This window comes from Mytilus californianus, unplaced genomic scaffold, assembly GCF_021869535.1.
Source record: "Mytilus californianus isolate M0D057914Y unplaced genomic scaffold, xbMytCali1.0.p SCAF_11, whole genome shotgun sequence".
In the NCBI taxonomy this organism is placed as follows: Eukaryota; Metazoa; Mollusca; class Bivalvia; order Mytilida; family Mytilidae; genus Mytilus; species Mytilus californianus.
This window is the reverse complement of record NW_026262593.1, coordinates 56,601,591-56,626,054: the sequence shown is the minus strand read 5'-3', so window position 1 is coordinate 56,626,054 and position 24,464 is coordinate 56,601,591. Positions and strand designations below refer to the sequence as shown.

Sequence of the window (24,464 nt, the reverse complement as noted above, 5' to 3'; positions counted from 1 at the left end):
AAAAAGCGTACTGACCAATGTCGTATTAAAATTAAGATTGTAGACAGATATGACAGGAAAAATTGCTAAAGATTGTAAAAGCTCACTTTTTTTATAATATTAACACCCCATTAATCGACTCTTCGAAGTATTTTTGATTGCTAATTAGCAATATTTATAAACAATGTTTACATCAAATTGGATGTCAACGTTACGTTCTTTAACATACGATGACTTGTAGTTATAACCATTTCTTTTGTGTGTTTGAAGTATTTTATTATGCACATATTTTATCAAATTTATTGATAAACACTCGAAACTCGAAGGCCACTTATTAGCAAATCATTGTATGCAATGGATAATACAAAAAATACAACTGACATTGGCCTGAATGTCCTGATTTAAAATAAGCACTCATATTATCTTCAAATTAAACTACACATCATATAATATAGATCTCAACACTATAAAATTGCCGAAGATTATAGTCAATACTACGAAATCATTTTGATTATCATTTACGAGTTATCAGTTACAGTTACCAGTAAACGAATTTTGATCTGAAATGGAGATTTTAGTCTAAACAGCTCTTGAAAGACTGAACAATACATTTTAGAATTATTTTCAGTCTTTCAGACTTTTGCACTTAAATTCTGTACTATTCAATCGAGGGTTGTGTCAGGCGATTGGTTAGGCCCGAGAGGGAAGACGTGGAAACTCTTTCCAAATGAATTGGGGCTGTGAGGTCGTTAATACAAATCAACATTAAGAAACTGAATTGTTGTATGAAAACTAATTCTACATCAATCTTGAAAGACCCAAATGTTGTAAAACACTGGTTCCACCTTCATGACAAATATGATGTTGTCCCCATCAGATAAAGCTACAAATATCATCGTTTTTGTGTGTAAATCAAATTATATAAATTGCTTGATAAGTTAATTTGGTATTGACAATTCACTTGGAAACTCAACATATACTCCCACGACACTTACTTTAGATGCAATCCTAGATAAGCATAGGTCAGTACTAAATTTCTTTGGAATTTTAACCAAACACGAAGAACTGAATTTTCCCTCACTGTATTGGATGCCTGAAGTACATAAGTGTCCTTACACACAACGTTATATTGCAGGGTTTTTCAAGTGCTCCACGAATACTCTCTCTCTAAATAATTAATATTAATGTTATCTGCAATCAAAGCCGGTTTCAAAGTTTTTGTGAAACTACATATTGTAGAGGTGGCCTGAATCAGATTTGGATACTACAAAATTCCAAAGATCTTTTAGAGTATATACAATCTAAAACTCTTTCATCTTACAATCTTATTAAAACATTTGACTTTGCCACACTTTACACAAGCATTTCCTATTTGAAACAAGCAGACAAATTGAAAGAGTTAGTCCTGCTTTGTTTCAGAATGGCCAACGTAGGTACAAGTATCTTGTCTTAGGAACGGATAATTCCTACTCTGTAAAAAAATTCTTTGAACCTGACACTTTCAAGATGGTTGATTTCCTCATTGACAACATATTTGCTACGTTTGGCGGACTTGTGTTTTCAACAAACAATCGTCATACCCATTAGACAAACTGTGCACCTCTTCTTGTCGACTTGTTCCTTTATTTATATGAAGCTGAATTCATACAGAAACTTCTTGTAAAGAATGAAAAGAAGTAAGCAGTATTCTTTAACTTTACTTTCCGCTATATAGATAATGTGCTCTCACCAAATAGTTCAATACGACATACCGTTTCTGAGTTTTACTGGCCAACCGACATTGGTTAATTTTCAAAGGGGCATAATCCTACCAATGAATCGTTGAAACTTTTCGATCCAAATGTAACAAAGTACCAGGGTCTGACCCTACACAAATTCCACGCTTCGGTTTTTTCTACCTATTATGGCTACGGTGTTTGTATGATAACAAGGTTTTCGGTGTTATTTGAGATAACCGCTATAAAGAAAATGTTACGGTGTGGTGCTCTAAACACAAGATAGCTTTTGGTCAACCGATACTTGATACCTAATTTCAACATGTCGCATAATATTTGAGAAATTTAATAAAAGTTTGGCGGAATAGTAATTATTATAGAATAATAATAATTAAAAACCATTTGTTCAGAGAACGGTTGAAGGTCTTTCCACATTAAATTTCTAAATAATTAATGAGAAGCTACTTGCAGTTTACTCAAAGTAATTATTGGTATCTTATTATAAATTTATTCATACTGATTAAAAAAAAATATGGTTTCCATTTAATATAGTCTGAAATAAGGGATATAATTTGCTACTTCCAGTCTAATATGATAACTTTAGTTAAAAAGATTCCAAAAAATATGGTTTCTATATACTTTAACTTGAAATAAGGGAGATAAATATTCACTTCCGGTTTAAAAAAATTCATGGTTCATGGTATTTTTAATTGAAATCAGTGTAGGAAACGGCTACTCCTGGTTTATAAAAGGTCATTTCCAGATGACCTTTCATGGTTATATATCTACCAACCTCATGCAAAAGACATAATAGCTTTCTCATGTATAAGTATGAATTTATAACAAAGGTCAAAATCTTGAACGTCAAATTTGCCTTTAACCTTGACCTAACTTTTTAGGTCATAAAGTAAGGATCGTAAATCAAAAGACCCTAGTTCCCTCCTATATACGGGTAATGAGTTATATCACCATACAGCAAATTCTAAAAATAAAAGGGGAGAAAACTCCTATTTAATGTCAACGTTACCTTTCAACCAAAGTATATGTGTTGCGATATATCGTAAATAACAATTTAGTAAAAATATTTTGTCAATATCTTTTACGGTTTCTGATGAGAAGGTAAAATAAACCAAAATCAAAATTCAAAACATGGATGGCGAGTTGTCTCATTGGCACTCATACCACATCTTCTTATATGTATGCCCCTGACCTTTAACCTTGTTCTGCTTTTCTTCTTGGTGGGCCCTGGACATCAAATCAAGACCCTAAGTATCTATCACTCATGGTTTACCAGTTACAAATACATCAATCAATTATTTTTAATCATAAGGGGATATAACTTTCATATAGAGCCTCCGGACCGTTTTGATCAAATTTGTTTTTGACAACGTGAGGATATCACGAGAAATGTGTCAGTTTCCTTCACGGTTGCGAAGGAGTAGCAATAACAGTGAAAACAGTGATTGGAGATAACTCTTACAAGGAAAAGTGTTCGGTTAAACGGTGTCAGTTTTAAAAGCGTATAAACTATTCGATATCATATATTAAATATTTAAGCGACATCTTGCGAAACAAAATCTTCTCGTAATAATAAAAAGTGGCGGAAGAAAAACAAAATATAATAATAATCAAAACAAAATCAATAGGTCTTTCCACGGAAAAGTGGAAAGACCTAATGATAATCAGAAGAAGAAAAACAGTAAGGTTTTTCCTTATAGTGAAAGGAAAGACCTCAAAAAGCATAAACAATATAGCAGATTTAGTAATATCGACAACATTAAGATTATGTAATAGGTAAATGCTGATGATGGCAGGGGCTATTATGCTACACCAATTCATAATTTATCTTATCTTAAGTATATAATACAAAAACTGCCGAAACACAAAATAAGTATATGATTTATGTAAGCAATTACAAGTTTGGTAGTACTAGCCTCTTTTGTATCATTGTATGGTAATATAATTACAATTTTCATATACGTTATGCTGGTTCTTGCATATGGACAACGAGCGGAAGTAAACTAGCAATACATTCACACCAATGTTGATAACCCATTTTAGGGGCTTCGCGTAAAAATAATCTACACCTGTGCCCCTCGTGCAAGTTACTTCCGGTATTTCAACGTAGCCTGTTTACAAATAATACCTGACACACAAATACATGACAGAGGGTGATCGTTTATAAATGATTGCAACTGTGCTATATGATCTGCTATTCTTATGTAATATACTGTCCCTTACAGTTACAGTATATCGCTTTGATTATTACGTTGAAAATGCGTTTCCGTAGAGTTTCATGTATTGAGTAGAAACCAGGTTCAAGATATTGTACATTGGCCTCTTCAAATTAAAAAAAAATCATGGTCTTTACCCAGAAGATAAATACGCCAAAGTTGATTTACAGAACCCCCGTCATCTCTGGGTATAACTTTGACATTCAATTTTTCCCTATACTGTGAATTCCTTTATTTTCGTGGGTATCAGATTTCATGGATTGCCGAAAACTTGATTTTTCGTGGATATGTGATTTCGTGGTATTGCCAAAGTCTGCATACAACCTGATAGAAAATTTGTGATTCGTTGAACATTTAAATTCGTGGTTGACCTTTACCCACGAAAACCACGAAAATTGGTATCCAACAAATAGTAATGAATCCACAGTAAAATTCTTCAGCAATGTCATCCGCGTATACATGGTTATTGAATGGCAACGTGTATGCAACTGCAATACGCATACACAATGTGTTCACCTGTCTAAAAAAAACCCATATTGAAAAACATAATTCAATATTCATACTATGGAATTGGTATGCATGAACGTGCATGCTGATATTCCGCTTATAACGCCGCATAACGGAGTCCGCAAATACGGGTCGGTTCAAAGAGTAAGGTTTGCGGATATTGCGACATATTTTTTGGCAGACTGACACCTTGTAAACAAATAAGTTAAAAATCGGGCACAACGTGTCGGTTCAGAACAAAGTAGGTTTTCTATACATATTAAATTTACATCTTCTAATCCTGAAAATACATTTAATTTTCCGCTGGACGTAAAACATTTATTATCATAATCATCATTATCGTACTTTTATTGATCGTGTATTATAATTGTTTTTTTTTTCCTTTTTCTTAAAATTGTATAAATCTTATAGAACAGAATACAAAAATTCAAAATCAAAAACAAATAATGAGGGTTATTGAATAATATTAACAGAAAATTGCATCACTTTGAAAACGCCATAAAATATTAAAACTGCACTAATATCAAAATATTTCTTTAGAACACAATATTAATGTACCCACAACAAAGAACTTTAGTTGTTAATAAGTCAAGAAACATTTCGCTAATTCACACTGCGAGGAATGTTTATCATTTTGGAAACAACCTTCTATTGAAGCTTTTACAGTTGCCCAAAATACAGATATCAGCTTATAATATTCCTTTTATCGAATGCTAAACATGACGATTGTAGTCCATGTCAAGAAAACAAATGAAAGGTTAATACAAGTACGCAAAGGAATATGCTATTTATAATCGTCGATATCGTAATATATATCTTTGGACGTCAAACTTATTTACGTTTTGGAGTCATGTTAAAATGCAAACATGAACTTGCTCCGATATCGATGTCGTAAGTGCTTTATCGTCTTTTACATAATGTCAACGAGAAATTATTCCTCTGCTGTTTTGTTTTAAAAGTGATTAACATTTGGAGAAGTTTAATCTTGTTTCATATCAGAATGAATACCGTTCGTACTCTGTGCTTTTTAATCACAAATCCATGAAATTGTAAATAATGCCATATAATAAGGTAGTTGTTTTATAACAAAATGAAATATTTCTGAAATGTCATACTGGTCGGGATTGGACACACGACCTAAGAATACCAGGTAAACAAAACTGTTCTCTGTTAAATGTAAAACCAACCCAACTGACACACTGAACCAGTTTTAAATATGAAAGTTAATAAGAATACAGTCCACAGGTAGACATGTCATCCTTTCCTTAATCAATATTTTGAGTACTATCCAATCAGTTTTAACTCTTGTTCCTTGGTTGGAATTCAAATCAACAAGCCTTAATATGTACACAAAATAATGTTTACATTCTTAACTTAAAAAAATTAATATGATACTGAATTATGAACGCTGTTTTGTAATTAGAAGAAAAGATTAATGTAACTTTCAACGCTACAATTATTGTAGTTTAATTCTATATAAAAATTATGATATTGACAGACTGGTATGTGTTAATGATCAACTTAATTCCTCTAATGATTCGCAGGGTTATTGTCGACTATGTTTAAGTAACGTACATTCTGCCATGCGAATGAAGTAGTGAATATCGTCCTCATCTTTCTCATTACTATCTCCTCTTTGAAACTTGCGGAAGCCTTTCTTAACAAGTTCCTGAAACATTTGATTATATAAGTATCTTGTTAACAAATGATTTTTTATATGATGTGAAATAACTTAATAGGTCCAATTTTAGTCATTTTTCGTCAAAACGTTTAAAGGTATTGGTAAGAACGATCTTTGTACAAGTAAATGAACAAACAAAGTTGTTCGGAAGCACAAAATGTATAACTGTTCTTTCAGAGTTTATTTACTAGTGCAGGGTCGATACCATTGTTGTTGGACTGTTAGTTCCCGAGTTTGTCCTCAGCTCTGTAGTCTTTACTTTGATACAGGAATTATTTACAACATAAGATTTCGTAAATTTCGAGTTGATACATTCAGAAATCATGAAGAATCTAGAGTCCCAACGACCTAAGGGAAAGTCGAAGATAAATTTAGTTATTCTTTTTATGTTGCAATTATTAAATCCTCCTGGCTTTCAAATGTTGGATTTAATTTTCGATGAAGGCAGATCCAGAAAAAACATTCTGATGAACAAAACATTTTCAGTGTTAATTTTCAGAACTTAATAAACATGCATTCATTTTGTAGTACTAACGAACTATGATGTATGTATAAGTATAGCCCGATATGACAAACCATTTTTGGTTTTCCTTGATCTTTGATTTACCTGCCAAGTGTTTTGATTCGATCGCCCGTGATGAGTCTGACATCATTGTCAATCAAATGATATTACTGATTATTAAATGCAGCAGTACATTATGAATTGACATACAATTGAAAAATTTATAAATCATTTATTATATTATTTATTATATAGATATAAGAAGATGTGATATGAGTGCCAATGAGACAACTCTCCATCCAAGTCACAATTTGTAAAAGTAAACCATTATAGTTCAAATTACGGTCTTCGACACGGAGCCTTGGCTCTTACCGAACAGCAAGCTATAAAGGGATCCAAAAATTACTAGTGTAAAACTATTCAAACGAGAAAACCAACGGTCTATTCTATATAAAAAAACGAGAAACGAGAAACACTTATGAACCACATCAACAAACGATAACTACTGAACATCAGATCCTTGACTTAGGACAGGTGCAAACAAATGCAGCGGGTTTAAACGTTTTAATAGATACAAACCTTCACCCTTATCTGAAAAAATAGTGTAACATAACAACATAGAAAGAAACACTATAACATATCAATTGAAATGGCTTAACTCAATCAAAAGACATATTAACACAAATTAACATACACTGACAAATAAATTCGATCTAGGATACAATGTAAATACAAAATCAATAAAATAATTGTGAATACATAAAGGCAACAGTAGTATACCAATGTGAGATGATAAACTATAGTTTAAATATAGAACGGAAATCTTTTTTACAAAATGAATAATTTTGTTGTTCATAGTACGAAGAAGTGAACATTTATAGTCATACCAAACACTTATCAAAGTTGGTATACAGACGAGATATAACCCTTAATAAGTAAACATTAAATAACAAAAAAGCATAACAAATAATATCAACAGGTCAAAGTAACGAAAAAAGAAAGAAAGTACGAGTTGAGAGTACTCGCAGTTAATGACAGCTAGTTAAAAGCCAAAAACAATTAATAATAAAACATCATGCATCAGAGACTTTAATCAACTAAAACACATTCAAGGGATTTAGTATTGTAACATCATGGACAGTCAAAGAAGACATGACTTGCACAATGCCAACAATAAAAGTATCGACAGGCAGTAGGATATATGTTTGCCTCAAGTGTAAACAGGCTAGTTTCAAACATGTTAAGCATATAAAAACTGAAATACCTCGACAGTATCTTTATCTGTTTTATAGTGTATACAAACTGTATTTGTGGAGCCGCTGTGAAACAAAACATTTTGTCCTACAACATGGCATGGCAGTTTGGTCTTTTCTGTAAATTTTAAATAGAAAATTTGTAATTTTATGTATATAATTACAAATTCCCAAACAGATACGGTGGTAATGTGTTTATTATCACGAAATGTAATTGAATTCACATGCTGTTATTGCAAGATAGCCTGTAGAAGGGTTTAAAAGTACACTAGAAATTAAAACAGGCAAGAGAGGGTATGAATAATGTCTAAATACATACTTACGAATAAAGTATAATACAACGGATTTTGCAGTTAATGTGATACAGTTGCTGTTTTTCTTTTTTTGTTTAAATACAATGAAATAGACTTTCTTTATTTTATATTTTATCGACCATATTTGGTGTTTATTCAACACCTTTAATATATTTTCACGATATTATGTGCATTGAAAGACATGTGAGATATACAAGAACATATCCGCCCTGTTGTAAAACAAACTATTTTTGGTTACCTCTCTTCGTAAAACTATCTTACTCTAATACGATTTATGAAAAAGCGTACATGTAAGTAGAAATACCGTTTTCATTAATGTTTATAATGAATAATACAAACACAGTCGATCTTGCTACTTAAAACATTACAGAGGTTTTTAAATGTTTTCTTGGATAAAGATAATAAACGGTACTAATCTTAAACTGTACCCTTATAAATCGATTCGTTGATGAAGTCTTCAGGTTTTAAAGAAAGCTCTGTGTGTTAACTATTCGATCCATAGGTCTATGATAAAACTTTCATGATACTATTTTAATAGCATCAGTTCCCGTGTAAGAAAATCGGTATTGGACAACAGGGATTGATTTGTTAACTGTCAGTCAGCCATTATTAATACGGATTTGAAATGTTATTGAAGGGTTAGATTAGCAGACAATACATTATTCTTGCACAATTGGATTCTTCTATCCGAACGCTAACATACGAAATACGTTATAAAAAGCCTATAATATCTGAATAACCGTAGAGCAGTGTGACTTCGAGAAACGGATTTGGTAATTCCAAACGTCACATTTTTAATACAAACTATGATTTTAACATTTTAAAGGTGAAACATTGATAATTATTTCAATAACTTCTTCATTTTGGTATTTAAAACAAATTATCTGAGAATTTCGGAACTTTCGATATATGTAATTTGTCAATTTTCAAATAAGCGTATTATAGTCATGGCTATTTTTTTCTTCAGAGTTACTGCTGAAAATACATCAATCCGCGTCTACTACATTTTTGACTGGTTTTAAGGATACACTAAATTGAGCCATATACAACATACGCTTACAAAGCAAGACTTTGGAAGATCATATAAGGCTTTATCCATTGCAGAGTATACATTCAGAGAGAAATTTTGAGTTTCAAGGACCTTCGGCATTGAAGGTTTAGGTTTTTTTTTGTTATTAGTTTAAACGTTTTTAAGATAAAAACTTGAAATATACCAACTTGCAAAATCAATAACTTCTTCCATCAGTGTCATTTTGTCATCTTTTTCCCCTTTTTTGTCTACACAAGGATGATTAGCAAATATCAGATACAGACTTGGCTTAAATGTCAGTTTCTTTTCTAGCTGAATAGTACGGCAAATGTCGACCTGAATCTAATGAAGCAATAAGTAAAATTCAAAAGTAAGACATATTGGTATTACCCATTTACACAGTTAGTAATTATATTTACATTAACAATATTTATACACTGAATTAGTTTCATCGTATTTTATGAAAGCTGTTATTAATGTACTTCCATCGGTAGTTTCTAAATATTAATAATCATATCGTCTACTGATACTGCAATGGTCTAAGCTTAGTTTATATTCAATCATTTAAAATTCTTGTGAATATACATATAGTTTTCTTTTATTCAAAATATTCATTGAGACATGTTTTACAATAAAGTTCTTACTGTTTATTTAGTGGAAAACAGGCATATTTTGTTTTGTAATACAATATATTGTTATCGTTCTGTAAAAATCATTAATTATGCTGCCGATACCAGTCACAACAGCACACACATTATTACAACTCAAAATAAAAGCATGCAGAGTAATAAATCAAAATTTATAATCAGAAATTTTAAAGCAAATTATATTTCATGACAACACATGTCAACACGGGCAAGAGCAGGCTCCTTTGAAATTTAAGCGACGTAATGTTAGAGTAAGAATAATGTTTTGCGATATGGACGCAGTTCTTTAATATTCCGAAAAAAAATATGCTTACTTCTGTTTGTATGTTCTGAATGAGCAATTGTAAGGTCGTTCGTTCGATCGAGTAATGTGCTCGTTATTGGTAAAGATAAACATGGCAGCCAATATGGGCTGTAAGGCAAACACGTGGCACACATGTTAAGTCTGATCAAAGACACTCATCGTTTTAGCATGCATACACTCATCGTTTTAGCATGCATACACTCATCATGATTATGTTGACAAATGGTGGGTTATGCAACAAATGAAAGACTTGATGGTTATAAACTGATGAAGTTCGAATATAATATACAGATAATAGAGTAATGGGAATAAATCCAAACCGATGAAAGCAAGTTATGAAAGAACTAGTCCCCTTGGTAAAATGCCCAAAAACTTTGCATAGTCGTACTGGTTGTGGCCTATCGTAAATACAAGAAAGCGAGCTAATGAAAAGTAGTTACTGCATGTGATTATAAAGTCAATGATTTGCATGAAAAATGAAAAAAAAACAACCACAACCTCTGGCGTGGAAAAGGGTTAGAAACCCATAAGCAATATTTAAATCTATTAACCTAGACCGGAATAATGTGTCAATAGTAAATTGGGACACATCCACATCGTACCAGCCACAAGATTTCTCACTGTTACCTTAAAACATGTGTCGTTTCAATTTCAGTGGTTCTTTTTCATAACTACTGCTGGGATAGTATTCATGCAGGGATCATATCCATGTTAATGAAATCAACTTATTATTTGACCATTTGGGAGCGTAACGTAAATAACGTTTTAATTGAAATATGTAGACGCAATACGACAGAACAGAGAGTTTGAAACTGCTAACAAATTAGAAATTGACAGGAACTTTAAAATGGGGGAGGGGAGGAAGAAGGGAGGGGGGGGGGGGTAAACTTCAAGTTTGTTGTAGGCTCATGTTGGAAGTCTATTTGTGTCAATATTGAGTGAAGGATTAAGTTATGGAGAAGACATTATAGATGGTATCCTTTAACTCGATTCCATTTGGATACATTTGTATATGAGGTGCACCGCCAAATCGATATAACTTATCACAATAAATCTAAAGGCAATTTTTAACTGTAGAAAGAATGTTGATCAGAACCTTAGCTTTTTTCGAAAGATGTGTCGTTGAATTTCCGAACGAACCGAATATATTTTGTACGATTATGATTCTTGTGCCGTTTTGGCTTCCTATATAAAAACGAGTTATTTTCAACGTCCTCTTTATATCAATACAAACGAAGATAAGATCAAAATTGCGAATAGCTCTCTTTCTTAAATCATGTTAATCGGTTTTTTATTTACATCGTGTCATAGATCAAATTTATTCGTTCAGTGTATGTTCACTTGTTTTTGTTAATATATCACTTGATTGAGTTAAGTCATTTTAATTGATATTTTATAGTGTCAATATTATTTCAGGTTAAAGGTGAATGTTGACGCCTATCAAATCGTGTAAACCAGCTTCATTTGTTTGCACAAGTCCTAAGTCAGAACCTGAAGTTCAGTGACGTTTTTTATATAAATTCAACCGTTGGTTTTTTCCTGTTTGAATGGTTTTACACTAGTTATTTTAAGGGTCCATTATAGCTTGCTGTTCGGTGAGAGCCAATGCCTCGTCCTCATAACACATCTTCTTATATTTATAAAGTGTCCTTTTTCTTTTTATGGAGTCTTTAAGCATTCAAACAAGACGATGTGTGACCCGTTCTGTAATCTTATATGACTTAGCTTGCTTTACCGTTCATTACCATAGATTGAGGTGCTGAGTTTTGAGATGCATGCATGTCGCTTGTATTTCAATTTTTTTTATTCTGGCTTGTTGTTTAACAAATCAGTCTGGTTATTTTTCATTTAACATATTATAGTTATACTTGACTAAATCAGACATAAATATTATGTATATCAAGTACTATGTATCAATAAATGAAAATATCAGTTATTTGTTATTAGTAGGAAATATCAACTGTGATGTGAAAAACAAAAACACAATAATATAATTAATTACTTGTATATTTTAATTTTGAGTCCAATAATGTTTGAGTTTTTTAATTGTGTCGTTTTATCTGAGCAAATGTGTCTACATGATAACAAATTGTCGGGAAGAGTACCTTTTTTGTAGATCCATTTCCTACATTACAATTTACTTCAAAGTATCCTTGAGAGTCTACAACGTGAATATTTATACGATTTTAATCTTTGAAATTTTCTATATGATTGGCAATCCAAACACACAAACGCACACACATTGTATATTTCTAAGTCAAGATGACCTATACACACACGCATATATATATATGTATATATATTCATAAAATAAATAGTAAGATAATTGAACAAGTTAACAATTTAATCGATTTCATCCTTCCAATGGGACTCTTCATGATAACTGAATAAGCGTCGTTATTGGCGACGTTATTAAAGAGGCTTGTGTCGTTCTGGGAAATAATATGAATATATATGCAAAATAAATTTATTGGTCTAAATACAGCATAAACAACATTTCCAAAAGACCAAAAAAGTGAAAAGGTATATTTTAACAAAACGCATTTGACTAGCAGGTCGAACACCGGATGTTCCTAAACACTACCGACTGCCATGACGATTGCCAAATAAACGGATCTCCAGATGTAACAACAAAATGGATCTTAATTATTAATTTAATACCAAACAGAAAACAATAAACTTGCGGAAAAGATGGTATACCGCAAACATGAAGTGCAAAAAATTGTACACCATTTCCGGATTTTGACAATTAATGTCTCTTCAGTGATGTTATGTATTTCGTATCATGATTTCCTTGATAGAGGATTGCTGCTCACAAGGAAGCTATAAAATCAAGAGTTCCAAATGGTGAAGTTGAAATCATCCCTTTGTAAATTTTACGGACGCCATCACGAGTTGCTTGACCGTTATGGAATGTTCCTTATGTCGTAACTACAATACTCTTACCTTTTCACGAATGTGACCTACCGAATTAGACTATTTACCGGATTTGTAATAACATAAGCAACACGATGGGTGCCACATGTGGAGCAGGATCTGCTTACCCTTCCGGAGCACCTGAGATCACCCCCAGTTTTTGGTGGGGTTCGTGTTGCTTAGTCTTTAGTTTTCTATGTTGTGTCATCTGTACTATTATTTGTCTATTTGTCTTTTTATTTTTGGCCATGGCGTTGTCAGTTTGTTTTCGATCTATGAGTTTGACTATCCCTCTGGTATCTTTCGTCCCTCTTTTAGGAATCAAAACGATATTTTGAAGGCCATATATATATTAATATATGTGTGCATAGGTCTTCAGATTTTTTGCAACGATAAATAAAACAAAACAATTTAAGGACAAGATGAAATGATTTCGTTTTTAAAGATTTCGAAACATCAAATGACCTTCATCAGTGTTAGTCCGTTTTCAAAATGTGGTAAAACAATAAGTTCGATGTGTGTAAGACGATCATCTCACTTATGTATAATATATAGGTGATCTTGTACTGTATCGAATTTATTATTGGCTGTATCTTCATGTAATAATAGCAATGAATTGGAAATATATTTAAATATGCAGATTGAAGACTAATCACCCCTTGCCTTCAATTATAACCATGATAACCGAAATTTCGTTTTTACAAAATTCTATCTTAAGATTTTTCATACGATCTAACCTTGTAATTAACTTTTATTTAAATAAAAACTAAGAAAAGAAAAAAAAAAAGAAAAAAATAACATGTAGTAAGTATGGACTTTTGACGATGTTAATACGTTATATATGGAGATGTCAATAAACTATAATAGGTCCATATATAACGAATTGACTTGGTGAAAATCTTTCATTTATATATTTCATATATTAACAGTGCCATTAAATACCCTTTGAATCAAGTGATCGTAATAGCCAATGAAAAAAGAAGAATGCTACAGCATATGTAATATTTCTGGCTATCCATGATAGACTAGATTACAAATTTTGACTTTTGTTTTGCCTTTAAGCACAAAAAAAGTCACGGGTTGTGTGTCTGTGGATTTTGTTAACAGTAACACAGTACATAAGATGCTGTTGCTATTTAAAAACAATATATACAAATGTATACGTAGAACATATTGCCCAGAAAATTTGGTTGGATAAAAACAAAAACATAACAATAAAAAAAAACGATAAGTATATCCTGCAATACATGCCTTTCCTGCCATGTATATCCAAAGATAGCATTGGGAAAATGATTCTATTATTTAGTAAGTTGGGATCTTAATAACATGTGTTAAAAGTAAAATTCAGTTCGATTTAATGTTTAACTATATCAATTTATTGTTTAATTAAATAATTATGAAATCCATACCTCTTCCTATAACCGGCAGATGGTTATGGTAATATATGAAATCACTTCCATAACAATATTCTAATTGCAAAATCCGATTTGAACTTTTCGAGTTTCCTCGCCACAAGACTTCAACTTCGCTACGACCTGTGTCTATCTTACAGTCGCAAATGGCTAAAACGGTACCTTCGTAACCCTCTGTAATAAAACATGTCAATATAATAGTAACAACACATGGTTCATGAATGAATACTTGCATGATATTAATAAGAAATAGTTCTGAACATAAATGCTGCACAATAGTTGTTTATTAAGATCCTCTCTTTCATTAATTATATATTTTTGAGCTTAACTTGTGTAACTTAAGACTGTAGATTTTGTTATAGTGTGTCTGTTCCTAAACTATTTAGTCAATATTTCATTTTTTTTTCTTTAATTCAAAAACATTAAGAATACATCGTCTTTCGTTACACTTAATAAACGAGACACATTCTATAATCAAATGATATGTAATCTGTCTTTTGAAGTTCACTGCAATTTAGTTATTATACACGTAAAGTACAAACAGACAAAATGTGTGCTATAAAAAGGCTGAAGCACAGTATTTTTTTGAACTACATTTACAATTCATCGATGTTATGATATAAATTCTTTTACCGCTATATTCAGTTACTTCAACAACCTTTGCATCTCCAAATATTCCGAACGATTGCCTGAGACATGATCTTGAACTTTTTCTTGACATCTCCATATCTTCTCTTAATATAATAAAAATTATTTTGTAAATCATAATTGCACTTTATGTCCGAGAGCCTAATTAAAATATTCCAAAGTGCGAAATGTCATTTACTCTTAACTTCATACTTGGAAACCATAAATTCATTTATAAAAAAAAAGTTTCCATTAATATAAGTTCATTATTTACAATTCAGAAAAAAATGTATGGGTGAACGAAGTATGTGAACACGGCGAATTGTTTTTCCTTATTCACGTGATTTACAGAAACTAATATAAGAAGAGAAAACTAACAGATTCAAGTTAATACATGTTTCTTACCTTACGTTCGGAACAACAATTCTTTGAAATTTATGACTGAGGTCGTGTTCATCAGACATGTAACACATATTACACAAATCAAAATCTTTACAACTCAAACATTTCCATCGAATGCCTCGTATACAGTTATCTCTAGTTGGGCAACAATCACACAAATAATGTACATGTTCAACTCCTGTCGAAATATATTACAATGTATCTAAATATAAGTCAAGACCAATACACTAACGGTTGTCAAGTAATTTCATTACTCTAAAACCGTTTCGGAAAAAAGAAGCTACGATTGCAAGACCATCTATCTCGACTTTTTATAGTTCTTGATGTAAAACTCACATTCTATAAAATGTAGTAAGACACACACTTCACAATTCGTGAATTGTATGGTAGACCATGTTGCATACATTTGTCATACAATTGATTTTTAAATCTTCCTTATTTCAACATATCCTGACAGATCTTTCAAGGTCTTTGTAAGAATATTCAATGATAGGATCTGTTGTTGAAAAACGATTTTAGAAAGGTACAGGAAAGCTAATGATTTAGTCAATGTTGAGGCGTCGTCCAATATAACTTTGATATTTGCAAATATTCGTTTGAAACATACCTTACTTCAACACAATGTTTCATAGATCAAACAGAAATCTTGAAGCACATACAATTTTACCGCATCAAAATGAGATTTTAGTAACATGATTGTAAAATAAGCTGCCTAGTTGCTTATCTGCATTTGAATTCACCTGAATAGTTGCAAGCCCGATGAAGCTATTTCAGAGATAACTGTATTGTATTTGAAGCTTTGCGGACGTCCATCGGTAGTTTTACTGTCGCAAATTTAGTTCACCTTGCGACGCGTAACGGAGACAGGTAAACGGGTATTTGCGACAGTTAAACTACCGATGGACGTCCGCAAGGCTTCAAATACAATACAATTATCTCTATTCTAATGCAAAACAAGTACATAATTCAATTTCAATCATTATTTCAGTGTAAAATTCTCATTAAAGAAAATTCCGCGAAAAGATGTTATCTTCTTTGGGACCTAAACTAGGTGACTTCATAGGTATGCTTCCGGCGTCAAACGTAAACACCGGGCGTTTTCTGGCTTCTTGGCCGCTTCAGAATGTAGTTGAATTTAATAAAAAGAAGATTTCTAGGTGCAACATGTGAGTTGTTTTGCTTATTATTGTAAAAATTGTACGTCAATACATTCTGCAATTCAAAATGTCGGCTTCCTTAGTTACAGACAAGGAGATAGAGAATTTTACGCTTACTGTCATCCAATCTGAACCAATGATACAAAATAATTGCATTAGAATTTATCATATTCATCTAGAGAAATAGTGTGATTTATTGCATTGTACATATTTTTTAATTTTAATATTTTAATACCAAAATGTGTATTAACATAACATTAATATATCATTTATATATTTTTAAAATTTATATATTAAAATATATATAAGTTTATAATTCAGTAACAAGATAATCATGGCTTCTTTTCATAATTAGTAAAACAGTTTAGGTATCTAAAGCCAGACAAAAACAATTCAGAAAATCGATCTGACACGGAAATAACCACAGTTAGTTCCAATTTACTGTATATTTTTATAGAACATCCATGTCAAGGCCAAACATGTCCCTTAGCGCGTACACGTCTTTGTTAGCAGACAAAATTAAGCATCTCGATAATGTCATTTACAAACACCCTGTTTATTTTTATTTAGAATGGTTTATCAAAATGTGTTGCCCTTGACACACGTACTTGTATCTATGTCTGCATGGTCTTTTTAGTTTATGAAACCACTACTAGGTCAATCAGTGATTGTGAATACTGTAAAGAGTGTCTGTATAATTGATGAAGATGACAAATGTAAAGTACAATCTGCTTACACTTCCGAAGCTTCTAAGATCGCCCCTTATTTTTGACGCAGATCCAGGAGAACTCACAACCCTTTGGAGACTGGGGAATATAAATATTGTTACTATTTTTTTTTTCGACCAGCAGTTAACGCCCTTGCCAGATTTGGGCGTCCGTTTGGCGTCCGTTTGGCTATGTGGGATGTACAAGTACGCAGAATCAACCAGTCAGAATGGGGACCTTAAATCCCATGCCTCGTGTAATCAAGATCTTCACAACTCAAACATTTCCATCGAATGCCTCGTATATAGAACCATTGCAAGAACTCTTTTAGGGGTCCAACGGTGGCCTGTTTCAAGGCTAAGTTTCCATCCCTATTCAATTAACGCCTATTTTCCAGTGGCAGTTAATTTTCCCCGACCTATTCCCCTCATACAACTTCTATTACAGGACCCACCTTATGTATTTATTGTCAATTTGTTCTCAATCCAAACATACATGAAATATTTACAACTGGACGTTAAGCAACCCACAATCAAACAATTTAAGAGAACTGTCATTACAATAATTTCCGTATCAAGTAGTTTATATACGAAATATTTATTTATTTTCGTTGCCGCTAATTTTCTTGAATATTAACAAAATCATGTTAAACGTTGCACAGATCAGCCTGTCTGGTTCCTATTCATCTCTCGACCAATAAGGCTTCAGTAAATCGTTGGCCGCAACCAACAATCAAAATACCTCAGTATCTAGTTTTCAAATTGATTGCCTATACAAAACTATTTCCTTGATCAGGAGTTGCGGCCAAAGTTAGCTATGCTCATACTGTTATGAATTATGGTAACATTACACCAAAACACTAGTACTGACTTTCACCCACAAATGATGCATATTTAGAGGCCATTAATTTGTAATTTATACTGTGATGTCCCAAAAATTAGTTAGTTTTAAAAGTTATATCACAACCAGTTTTATGTAAAAAATTGAAATAACACGTTATACAAATATCATGCGTCCGAAGAGCTTTTTCTGGATTTACCTTCATCAGGAACGCTCAAAGCCAAACATTTGAAAGCCAAGGGTTTATAAGAACCAAAACAATTTAAGAGCTATATGACCGAAAGTAACCTAATAAAAAAGCCAAATCCATCTAAGGCAAACTTTGCCTGATGTAGTTGAAATTTCAGTTTTAGGTAAAATGTGTGCTATTTTGGCCAGATAAAAAACAATATTAAAATATTAGTGCCAATTTCAACCCTTCGTAACCTCCTTTAAAATCGTATAGCGTTGATAAGAGATAACTGTCTTTGATAAAATATAAAAAAACAACAAAACCAAAACGCACTGAATATGACATGCATTATGCTTGTATTTATTTTTGTAGTTCGAATGTCTCATTTTGCATATTTTTGATAGTTCTAGATTAAATTCGTAAATTATCATGATAATATGATATGACATTCCAATTGGGTAAAAGATGAAATGTTCTCGTCCGAAGCATACTTAAAAAGAAACCTGCAATTAATAAATGTACACACAATTCTATTGCAAAAAGCTAAATTAATTAATAAATAGTGCTAAGCTATTTTTAAATTAATTCAATACCTGATGGTCCATTGTCCAATATTCGTAGATATTCATTTGGCAATTTATACTCTTCTGTTTTTCCATTATCCCATTGTACTGTTACAACATGTTTGGATGTGTTCCTTATCACATCCGATTTTATTATTTGGCTTTCGGTTATGTGTTCTAATGTTCTCTCACGTGAAGATATACTACCATGTGTTTGAATATCTCCAACCTTAAACGAACAACTAACTTTATATTTCATAGGTTATAACTAATTGAGATTTAAATCATCTTGTGCCAAATCATTTACTTTTTCTTTCAGTCAGCTATTTGTGTGACATTTTTCTTTAAAAAGGGGAGATGAAATGAAAGGGACAATCACTAATTAGTATTAAAAGCAATCAAAAACTTTACAAAAATAAAAATATAACTGACAAAACTTAAGCAATCAAGTGAAATTACGAAACAACAGTTTATAACATTAGACCAAACATTCAAGTTCAAGGAACACAAACCCCTTTCCAAAGCAAGGGTTATTCTAATGTACTAAGAAAAAGAAAACAGATCATATTTGCTAGTGGTGATAGAAATGGCTAGTAAAGTTTTAAAACCGTTGACAAATAGCGTCCGGTTGAATAAGCAATCGCGGAATGAGGTCAGGTTCATTACTACCACACTTAATGCATACCAGTGAATCAATGACACGTGTTTTCAATAACAGTCAACAAATCATAATGTTGTCCGTAATTGTATTAATGGTGTGACCTTAACTTGACCAAAGTCACACATCACACATTTATTCAATAGTTTCTTTATTAGCAGCAACAATTAGAACAAAGGATCTGGAATGATGTTTCAACTGGGAGATGTAATTATATGAATCAACCAAATTCACCATAGAAAGTGACGAAAAACAACTCCCTTTTCTCGATATCCTAATAATGTAAGAGGGGGAACATATTATTACAGACTTTTACTGTAAAGATACAAACACCCACCAATATTTGAATTTCTGATCATGTCATCGATCCATACAAAAAAAAATATTATTTAAATCTTGTAAGACGCGTATGCACTAAAGTAACCAAGAAAGCACCATGCGAAAAAAAGACTAGCTCAATTAAAGTATAATCTCCTCAAACAAGATTACCCGGAAAATCTTATTGATGCAGCACTTCTCAAAGCAGTCACCATTCTAACCATAGAGTTCCGACGTCCAAAGGAAAACATTCCAAATGGAAATGTGATTACACATAATCCTCGGAACAACACTATTTTAATCGCTGCTATGAAATATCTCCTAATTTTGCATCAATCTATAAAATTTTAAGTACCGATCTTGGAATCCACACTATGAAACACCCGTACACAACAACAACATTTGAAAAGGCTACTGACTAGAATTCGATTCGAATCTAAAGGAGAAAATACAAAGATGCAGATATCATCGCTGTTGAACATGCAAATATATTGACGAAGGGGTCTCTGTGACATTTAAATCTGGAAAAACATTTACAGTGAATGCACAAATGAGTTGCAAGAATCCTGGAGTCTGATTCATTGCGCAACATGCCGAACGTGCAAGGATAACTATATAGGAAATAAGGGACTGTTCATTCAGAACTAACCCTTGCAGTACACATTTTAATCGTTACAGAACAGGACAATTCCGCATTTTCATTTTGTATGCGTGAATGATATCGTTACGGCAATGCATTACTTTTTTTCCGTTTTTATTTAGTTGCCCCGAGCCTCGTTGCACATATCAGTATATATAATAACGAACTAAACTACATATAGAAATCATATTGAGACAACCCGTAAATGAACAGCTTTTTCGATGAATAAAATATGAATATGAAGGACACAACTATGAAACATGACAGTTTACATTGACAACGAAATACGTATTGGTTTAAACATTAATGAATAAAACTTACGTTTGTTACTGTCCCTACATATCCATGTCCACCATCGTCGTCGTTATTGACAATCCAGGTAGGTCCTCTAACAACTCTGGCTCCTTTCTGTACATTTTCTGCACCATAAATAACACAACAATTTTTGAATCATCTACATTGACGAATACTTTAGATCGAAGACCTGATTTGTTCATTCAAACTTAAAATAGCTGATGTAAACCTGACAAACTTATTCGAAATGTTCAAATATATATGCAAAGTCAACTCTTATTGGGAGTTGACATTAGTTGTCTGCTCTACGGTGAAGTCAGAATTGGATGAATATCTTACACATTCCTGACATATGAAAGTAAAAACTATTTATATCAAGTGGACACAGCTAATAGATCAAACATGTTCGAATTGAAATAGTGTAGAACGATTTTTACATTATAATTCTCGATCTAATACAGTCGTCCATTTTTGTATTAGAAATCTTCGAATGGAAACTGAAATCTATTTAATCTAGAACGATTTTTACATTATAACAATGTATAGTTCTCGATTTAATACAGTCGTCCATTTTTTGTATTAGAAATCTTCGAATGGAAACAGTCAAGAAGGTTGTCACATCAGTGACAATAAATCAATCGGAAAGAAATACAAGTTATGTTTATAAATGACAAAAAATTAGAATAAATCAAAACATCAATAAACAATTCACAACAAATTGAAATGAAAAAAAAACAACAAAAAACAACAACTAAACAACAAGACCGAATGTCATGAAGTATCAGGTACACACCTAGCATTGACGATTCATTATAAAAAATGAACCGCACCCTTTATTTTCTAATCTAACTCGTAATGATTGTTTTAACAACTATATGTCATTATTAATTTGACTATTTTCGTATCCTAAATGATTTTATCATATACTTTGAGTAAATAACTTATATTTTGTACACTATGATAATAGCATTAAATTTACATGAATTCCGTTTTTTCCGAAATGGAGTTTAGCGGGCTGATATGAAAAATTTATCACATACTTCCGGCTATTATCACATGCCTTTCCGTAACGTTTTCGCATGGCATTACTCGGCAAATTCCGGAAAATACACCTCAATGGTAAATTTTTAGTGGAAAACATAACAAAGTAGGATACAAAACAATTATTAAGTTACAGGAAAATATAGTATGTAAAATGCAAAAAAAAAACAAAAAAAAAAAAAAAAAAACAAATGATACAATAAAAGCATTTTTCAAAGTTTCCAGCATGTTTTAGAAAGTTACTTTACAAATGTTGACTTTTCAAACAGTGTTCATTTTGTTTTGTTGATTTTTTTTACGTCAATATGAAAATATATTATAATTTTGTTTTTCTCCTCTGTTGAGGCATACGTTAGAACGATGTCGATACAAATAATTTACCAAATTTACTACTTACCAAATGTCACAATAGGCAAATGATCTTCGTAATACACGGGACCTTTTGCTGCATCTATAAATTTTAAGTCACACTGGCCATTCCTACCAACACAGTATCTTCCTTTCAAATCGTCATTCCATTTTACTTTTTGCATCTGACCTAAATGTTTCAGACGTATTTTCTAGGAATTGTAGCACTCTACCTTAAACATGTTAAAAAAGCACAACTTTTTTAAAATTTCTGCATCTTATTAAAACAATAGTATAACATCGAGATAAAATTTTAATTTTTTTCTCATAGTTTTCTTAATTGATAATAATGCACTCTTTGTTGTGGTAAGTATGCAATGGTTCGTAGTTCAAAGTATTTGATAAAAGAAACTGGTTGTCTGATAGGTCGAAACAGCGTTTACAAGTTTAAACAGATTTATACAGATTTATACAAAAGTGCTTAATAATACGAACACATCTTGCTTAGTAGTACTCTGAAAATGACTGACGGAAAATTCTAGTTCTCAATATAAAAATAAATTCAAGGAATTGGAAAGCAGCGGGTGAGTTGTTTGACAAATTAAAAAAATGATCACACGTTACAAATCGCCACTGTCGAGCTTGTGACCAGGGATGATGTCAGACTGTGATACCATAAAAAGAGTGACGGAAATAGGCAAACAGACAGACGAACTGACTGATTGACGGAACAGCCCTATTCACATACACAATAACTATATTTACCTTCTGTAGGTTTACCTCGCAGTTTGACAATTGAGTTTGGCAGAATACCGTAGACAAATGTAAAGCCCTGATTTTCTCGTGGAGCCATTTGTACACTAGGATGAAATGTGAAATGTTTTATTACAATATTACATGATGATCTACTTTCATTAAATATAAATATATTAATCATTTGATGGTCCGATGTCAGGAAAGAATATATCTTGAATAACCAGAAAGTCCGATATAACCTTTTTTGAAAAAAAAAGATATTCGTTTGGGAAATATTTGAAAGTTGTTTTAATGAAACTATAATCTAATACACACACATTAACTTTTTTACGAATAGGAATTTGTGTGTTCAAAAAACCACCAACGTTAAAATGTAAAACATTAACAATAAAATCATTTGAAATCTACCAGGCTGGTTTCGATATGTTTAATACTAAGAAAAAATGGAAGATTTCATTAGATTTTTTGTATTTACTTCCTTGTAATAAACTTACCGTTTTCCTTTGCAAAATACAACATTCATAAGGAGTTAGTTGTACGGCTGAAGAACCCAATAAATTTTAATTAGAAAATATCAGGTATTAAAAATACCGCAAATCATTGCACAATGGAGAGCAATAATGTCGAAAACGCTGCAATCGACGGTTGGGACCTCGAATCCATTAATAATCATCATATTAGACAGAGTATCTCAAGCAAAAGTTGAATTAATGACACACTTCCGGTATTCAGCGATACGTCGGAGTTAGTCGTATCAATTAAGACCTAAAAAAATTAAAGTTCCAGTTGCGTTTTAATCCGTTGTCTACACCACGAATCTATTATTACAGGCAAACACTATAAAACATTATGACGCCTGCAAGCAGAGTAAAGAAGCGTACCTAGTGAATATAAGGCATACTTCTGGTACAAGGAATGCGACGGATATTAATACCAAATATGTCACATATAGGGAGAAAAAACGCTACCAGATGCAGATCAATCAACTTTACCGATCTCGAGCTCCCTAGTAAAAAAAAAACCATGTATCGTTTCAAAGTTATAAACAGGACAACACACATCATATATTATTAGAATATAAGAGAACATTACCGCTTGAAATGGATACAGAGCCCATTAAATTCCAAATCGATGCTAATGATGAAAAAAAGTATACTTGTATTAGTCCACTTTCTATGCCTCGAATTCCCTTATAACAAACATAAGGTATACATCAATTGGAAATCTATTTGCAGGACAAATAAACATTCAGTTTAACAAAATATGGTGGATATAAGAAAGAAAAAAAAAACACATATCAAGAAGAAAAAAAAAATATTTGCCTTTAAAATGGCTGTCGAAACTCGCATAATCTCTTTATAGACACACATTAACGAAACGTATACAGTAAATAAAGCGCATAGTTTAAGGTACAAGGCGATAGTGAAAATATAAATAACAAAGGCGC

The 24,464-nt window shown here is 32.0% G+C and overlaps 1 protein-coding gene across 3 annotated transcripts in view; it reads right to left on the bottom strand.

The window, feature by feature from the left end:
* The window catches only part of LOC127720374 (uncharacterized), a 105,097-nt gene that overhangs the window by 60,456 nt on the left and 20,177 nt on the right, over window positions 1-24,464 (bottom strand). For all 3 annotated transcript variants that reach the window (XM_052226950.1, XM_052226949.1, XM_052226951.1), the window contains exons 8-18: window positions 23,027-23,121; window positions 22,311-22,494; window positions 20,900-20,997; window positions 18,993-19,191; window positions 15,527-15,701; window positions 15,128-15,228; window positions 14,492-14,668; window positions 12,272-12,327; window positions 9,404-9,557; window positions 7,883-7,989; window positions 6,011-6,104 (exon numbers count right to left, since the gene is read on the bottom strand). In XM_052226950.1, coding sequence (XP_052082910.1) covers window positions 6,011-6,104; window positions 7,883-7,989; window positions 9,404-9,557; window positions 12,272-12,327; window positions 14,492-14,668; window positions 15,128-15,228; window positions 15,527-15,701; window positions 18,993-19,191; window positions 20,900-20,997; window positions 22,311-22,446 — 1,297 coding nt within the window. In that variant the 5' untranslated portion in view covers window positions 22,447-22,494; window positions 23,027-23,121. The remainder of the gene's footprint in view (window positions 1-6,010; window positions 6,105-7,882; window positions 7,990-9,403; window positions 9,558-12,271; window positions 12,328-14,491; window positions 14,669-15,127; window positions 15,229-15,526; window positions 15,702-18,992; window positions 19,192-20,899; window positions 20,998-22,310; window positions 22,495-23,026; window positions 23,122-24,464) is intronic.